This window comes from Leptodactylus fuscus, chromosome 11 (genome assembly GCF_031893055.1).
Source record: "Leptodactylus fuscus isolate aLepFus1 chromosome 11, aLepFus1.hap2, whole genome shotgun sequence".
NCBI classification, from domain to species: Eukaryota; Metazoa; Chordata; class Amphibia; order Anura; family Leptodactylidae; genus Leptodactylus; species Leptodactylus fuscus.
The window spans coordinates 81,927,388-81,934,314 of NC_134275.1; the positions used below are offsets into that span (position 1 = coordinate 81,927,388).

Genomic DNA, 6,927 nt, shown 5'->3' on the forward strand with positions numbered 1-6,927 from the left:
ACACAGCCAGAGACGCTAAACCAAGTGAAATAAATAAAATTACATTTAATTAAGAGAAGGAGGTTGGTAATAAAGGAGAAGGAAGACGATATATAAGAGGCAGAGGAGGGATACAGGAAGCTCACTGGGACCGGACGGACAACGATGAAGACCCTGACTGTGGCCACGACCTTGGTCTTCCTCCTACAATATGGTAAGTGAAGAGAATATACCGTAGGTGCATGTCTGAAATGTGACAACGGACTCAAAGCACAAAGTAACCTCTTAGTCATAAGCTGGAGGGATCACTGATCCCTACAGCTAATGTACCATCCCCTCTACAGTAGGTTCATGTCTTCCGTTTGTAGCTAGACCTTCCTTCTCCTGGGGCAAAAATGTTGCTCTGTATACTCTGACCAAGGTGAAATGGCTTGTGCCTTAACCCCCTCTCCAGCATCCAGGGGACATAGGACACCAACTACCGCCCCCTACTGTCTGGCATATTCACTGTAATAGTGCATAGATGTGCCAAATATTGCTCTACACCCCTAATATATAAATCATTGGGGAAAGCCCATTCACTTAAATAAGACTGAGCTGCAGTACCGGACTCAGCCAGCAGACCAAAGTGGCGCTGTTTGTGCATAATAACAGCAGATCTGTAACTCTTATCTCACATATTCCTTGAGCTTGTGCTTTGTGACGTCTCATCCCCTGGGAGTGAATGGAATCTGTTACATCCAGTTTTTATTACGGTCCAAGTATTTGTGGGATTTGGATGTAACGCGGGTCACACCCCAGAGAGGACGGTGGAATATTAGTTTATGACGTCCTGGCCAATCCCATATCTGCAGTGTAAATGCAGCCGGTGGTAGATATGGGAGAACCTCACTGAGAGTGATATCTACATCTATAGGGACCGACGTTGTATCTGGAGCCGCTGAGGTTTGGTCATACTCAGAGCTGGGAAAGGGGTGACTACTTTACCCACATGACCTATTAGGGGCAACAAGGAGGGCAAGAGAATGAAATATTGAATATGTGTTTCACCCTTAAGCATTTAAATCCCGCCCTCAGCCATGACCACACCCAAATCTGCCTCCAAATCATGTGCAATCTTTAGGGTGGGGTTTGTAGGCCACACCCCTCATTGGGACAGAATATAGCCACATTTCTTAGGGTTGCTTCCAAAAAATTCCAGTCCATAGTGACTGGGTCTTACTGCATAGTGTCCACTCATGCCAAGAAAGACCTGCCCCTTCTAGTGGTTCCTTGCTGTGGCTACAGTGGAGGACCCCTTTAAGTCTTCCATATATACTAATAGGGTATCACATGGTAGTGGGTTATCTTCGTAGTCCAGAAAATGCAGTAAGGACGTATCTTGAAGCAAAGTAATGATGATGATGACACCAGTCAAGTCAAGGAGGCCTACAAAAAACAAGAGCCCCGTAAAAGCAATGACTATAGCGCCCCCTCTATGTTATAAGGGTTGTCTCACAAAAACAAGCCCTGTTAATATACCCAGTTAGGTTATATGGACATCATAAAGGAGGGCTATTGCTGGGGTGCGCTTAAGCCATCTACATATGGACACCTGTAATACTAGATTTCACCTACAGGGGTGACAAAGAGCTCCTTCCTGTGTAAAGAGAATATGTACTCCACTCTAGGGCACGATGGGAGTGACATGGAGGACTCTGGACTAAATTCAGTCCATACATAAGCTCGACCCAAATTCAGTCCTGAGCGCCAGAGTCCAAGTAACCCAGTGATCTATGATACGGAGAGCCCTCATTGGGTTTGGGTCGGGAAATTTGGCCAATGTCCAGACTGGATTTTCTGGCCATTGTGAATGGGGCTGCTGCCTATTAACAAGAAAGCAGAATTTAAAGGGGTTGTCCAGGATTTTGGCCCTAACTATCTGGAAAGGTGGGAGGCCCAGCACAGAGTCTGCCCCCGGTGCCTGCCTTATACACATCAATGGGCCAAAAGCAGTTGACTTTGTGCCCTATATATAATGGCCAGGGGCGCCTATACAACAGTCGACAGCCATTGAAGTCAACCTTCCCCCTTCCAACATGACTGCTGCCCTCCAGAAACAGCGCCACACTTGTCTTCAGGTTGGGTGTGGTGCTGCAGTTCAGTCCCATTCATTCCAATGGAGCCGTGTGTCTCCGATTCTGGAAGAAAGCGGCCATGACAGAAAATAAATGTAACCACTTATAAAGAAATTCCATCGACCTCAAAGAAACAATAAAAAAATTCAAGCCCTCCAGCAAAAATAAAGCCCAAACCCTCATCCGGCAAATGATAATGGAAAAAAGGTCTGGACGTAAAGGGGTTAAAGGTCTAAACCTGATTTCTCGTGAAGCGAACCCAGAATAGCGATGACATTTTTCAGTGAACGTGTCACTTTCCTTTCGCTCTCTGTGTGTAAATCTGCATATCCGTAGGGCATGACCAGAAGCGACATATCTGACACGGACGGATTGTAACGCTGCAATGTTTAACCCTCTAGGGGACGCTCTCCGGTGCTACACTTGCCTGTTTCCAACCCTCTCGCCAATGGATTGTATTAAGTTCCCAGTGCAATGTCCTCCTAAGGAGAGATGCCTGTACTCTACAGCCACCGGCAAAACAAGTAAGTGCCCCCCGGTGGTCAGTATGTGCATGACAGCTCGATGTACAACATTAGGCCTAGTCATTAGAAACTTCCCGTAGTGCAGCAGGGTGGAAAGTGAGCCGGGACCGGCCATGAGGTCAAAAAATGCACCACAAAGTACCCAGCTTTCCGAGACGGTTTTAGCCACGTGATATGTTTCAATTGTAGTAGCCGGGTGGCCAAAACTACATAGCCAGCAGTAAAGCGGTTGCAGATTTCCATCATGTGGCACATTACCTGCCCATGTGCATACATAATACAGCAGCCATATTATATGGATCATATAACAGCCCCATCTGCGCTCTCATGACCCAAACTAGCAGCATTAGAGAGAATGATCATATGCGTACCCTTCCAATTTGCAAATATTTAGAAACAAGGCCGAGGTCAGGATCGGGGTCAGAACAAGGAATGAGAGTATGAGCCGCATCTACAGGTTGTGCATGGCAGGAGGATTTCCCTTTAATAGTCTGTCATGGCCAACACCGTCTTAAGGTGTCCATCCTGACATTGCCCCCTCCTCTTAGTATTAGGTACCACCCCGATGCCATGTCAAGCCAGGTGGGTTAGGTTTAGGAGACTCCTATTTAGTTACTACTTGGACCAGGGTGCAACAGCAAATGCCGAGGCGGAGCGGCAGAGACTGAATCCACCGCCTAGCGAACAGATCCAGCCATGTCGGTAATATTCCTCCTATGGAGTTCTGCCCATTATAAACTTTATCAGATTGACGTTGGTCAAATTTTAAGATTTCTGTTAAGGTCATTTCCTATCATGTGTCTGATAATCTCCTATAGACTTTTTCATGCCTCACAGCTGAGGGTTTGCTACAGTTGCATGTAGTGTAGGCAATTCTAGGGAATCAGATGAACTATAGCTACAGAAGCCGCCTAGTGGTGATTGTGAGTATTGCAAGTTGTAGACCTCTGTACAGTGACGCTCCGTTTCTCCCACAGAAAGCTTCCCATTTATCTTACATGAGATGAGCTGCGCCGTGAACAGTTTGTGCGGGATCAGCGGTGAGAAGAGTACGCTGGGAATCAACGTGACCTACCATAACACCTGCTGCGATACCGACCTCTGCAACTCTGCCGTTGCGTCCAAATTGTCCCTGAGCCTTGCCCTGATACCGCTACTCCTGCTATTCCTCCTGTCATAGAGCTGCACTGACAAGTAGTCACTTTTCTCCATACAAGTTACAAGTACTTAGTATATACCTACACGTTAGTAGAACCTATACTGTCACATACAATGAAGTGTCTATATATGCTATATGGTATACAGAAGATAATAAAGCAATAGATGTTCACACAACAGGACACGCTCCTTTACATTTGGGCATTGGGAAAAAAAAATGCAAATAAGTCCACTGTGATTGAAAAATGAAAACTTGCTTTAGGGACGACCTTGTGGAAGGATCTCCATGTGGATCAGTGCCTGGTTTTCTGGAAACCTGGTGGCCTGGGTGGGTGAGAGGTGCTAAACATGGGTTAGAAGGGGTACTAGGTCTCCTTAAGGACAATGCCTTTTCAGGGACTTGGAGACCAAACATGCCCTACTACGGATTCTGGGAAATGACTCCGCAAATAAATTCTTCTTGCTCTAGCGCCTCCTTTTGGATTATAGCTCCCTATAGATCAATTCCTGGTTTGCCAGAAACCAAGTTGCAAGATCTGGGATTAAAGCCAAACCAGAATATCTCCTCCAAAAGGAAGAGGGACCCATGGAGGGATCGTGTGTTTACTGTAGATCTCTGTAACTAGCCGTACATGCGCAGGGACCCTTCAATGTGGACATCAGTGAGACCACCTGATAACGCCCCTTCGTAGGTCCCTGGTATCTCATCCAGACGTATCGTCCTCATCCTCTGCAGCACTCCCGCACGTATGAGTCTATGTAGCATGCACGCAGCAGCATGTTCAGGACACGGCAGGTTCCTGCTAGAACATTATTTCCCAACATTTGATGTGTAACCTATTTGCATCATCTGCCCAAATCTGTGGGATTTATTCTAAGCGTAACTCCAGCCAAAATCCCTAATCCCGCACTATTGGATGGATATCCAGTACTTTCTATAGACCAGCGGCCCCAACCTTTGATCGCACCACAGACCAGTCCCAAGTCGAACTATTTTTCCAGTGCGTGGTCCGGCCAGGACACTCACAGCACACTGGGGGCTGCCCACAACTAAGAACAGCAATGTGTACAGTACCAGGTACCAACGCCAGCACCAGGTGGTTCATAGCTCGGTACTAGTATGTCTGGTGGTGGGGGTCCTCTGCTATAGACAACCAGGGGTCAGCTGGCTTCAGCAATCCAGTGTGACTTTTTGCCTGTACTTTGCCAGCACCTACTGTAGAGCGTAAGTGATGTCACCTAATAAGACAACACCCCGCCATCCACCTATCACCCACCACCTGACTATTCCCGTGTGCACACAGTCTCAGATGCAATGATCTTCCCCCTTCTTCCCGGCAGCGACCTGAATGTAACCCAACCCAAGAGCAAACTTTTGAGGAGCCGCATGATGTGCCTTGTGGGACACTTATGGGACACACATGGACCCTGCTGCCGATCACAGAGACTGTAGCTGCACAAGTGCAAGGGCCTAGAAGGAACATGGGGCCATACGTGGGGCCAGGCCAGGCCATATGAGGAGGAGACAACACACCACAGCAGCCACAAAACCATAACCAAAGACCCCATCCATCCCCAAATCCTGCTCAACATGACTGAAGGCATCAAGCTAATTGAGAAACAGGCACAGGGCTGGGTAGGGGGTTTCTGTGGGTCTAAAAGTGGGAGCCTGCACTGGTAAATACTGAGGGAGACATTCAGGAATTCGGAATGGGTCCTTCCGCACTTTCTAGTTATACTAATACCCATATCACATTCGGTTCTGGGAAAGTTGGATCAAATACAACATTACTAGGCCTCAATGAGCGAATTGCCCGTCACCCATAGCAACCAATCGGAACACAGCTTTCATTTCTTAAGCTGCTTTGGTCAAATGAAAGCTGCGCTGTGATTGGTTCCCAGGAGCAACAACAAAAAAAGTCACCTTTTAGTAGACATTGGATTCAGGGATCTGTTGTCAAAATTATTTACCGCAGCTCTGTCCACTCTATAGCGGTGGTGCCAGTGTACATAGCTCTGTCCACTCTATAGCGGTGGTGCCAGTGTACATAGCTCTGTTCACTCTATAGCGGTGGTGCCAGTGTACATAGCTCTGTCCACTCTATAGCGGTGGTGCCAGGGTACATAGCTCTGTTCACTCTATAGCGGTGGTGCCAGGGTACATAGCTCTGTTCACTCTATAGCGGTGGTGCCAGGGTACATAGCTCTGTTCACTCTATAGCGGTGGTGCCAGTGTACATAGCTCTGTCCACTCTATAGCGGTGGTGCCAGTGTACATAGCTCTGTCCACTCTATAGCGGTGGTGCCGGGGTAGAACAGCTCTGTGTCCTCTATAGCGGTGGTGCCGGGGTAGAACAGCTCTGTGTCCTCTATAGCGGTGGTGCCGGGGTAGAACAGCTCTGTGTCCTCTATAGCGGTGGTGCCAGGGTACTGCTGCCCTGTCCACTCTATAGTGGTGGTGCTGGGGTATGAAAGCTCTGTCCACTCTCTATAGGCGTTGTGCAGCTCTGTCCACTCTATAGTAGTGGTGCCAGGGTACCATAGCACTGACCGCTTTCTATAGGTGTTGTGCCGGGGTACCACAGCACTGACCACTCTCTGTAGGTGTTGTGCCAGGGTACCGATGCCCTGTCCACTCTATAGCGGTGGTGCCAGTGTACATAGCTCTGTCCACTCTATAGGTGTTGTGCCAGGGTACCACAGCTCTGTCCACTCTATAGCGGTGGTGCCGGGGTAGAACAGCTCTGTGTCCTCTATAGCGGTGGTGCCGGGGTACTGCTGCCCTGTCCACTCTATAGTGGTGGTGCTGGGGTATGAAAGCTCTGTCCACTCTCTATAGGCGTTGTGCAGCTCTGTCCACTCTATAGTAGTGGTGCCAGGGTACCATAGCACTGACCGCTTTCTATAGGTGTTGTGCCGGGGTACCATAGCTCTGTCCACTCTATAGCGGTAGTGCCGGGGTACCACAGCACTGACCACTCTCTGTAGGTGTTGTGCCAGGGTACCGATGCCCTGTCCACTCTATAGCGGTGGTGCCAGTGTACATAGCTCTGTCCACTCTATAGGTGTTGTGCCAGGGTACCACAGCTCTGTCCACTCTATAGCAGTGGTGCCGGGGTAGCACTGCTCAGTTGACTCTGTAGCGATAG

At 48.5% G+C, this 6,927-nt stretch overlaps 1 protein-coding gene across 1 annotated transcript; it reads left to right on the forward strand.

Annotated features, from left to right (window-relative positions):
- Positions 1-117: 117 nt before the first annotated feature.
- On the forward strand, positions 118-3,887 carry LY6G6C (lymphocyte antigen 6 family member G6C). Its single transcript, XM_075259001.1, has 3 exons — positions 118-193; positions 2,498-2,620; positions 3,598-3,887. The coding sequence occupies exons 1-3, from the start codon at positions 145-147 to the stop codon at positions 3,798-3,800; spliced, it is 375 nt and encodes a 124-aa protein (XP_075115102.1). The 5' UTR covers positions 118-144; the 3' UTR covers positions 3,801-3,887.
- The last annotated feature ends 3,040 nt before the right edge of the window (positions 3,888-6,927 follow it).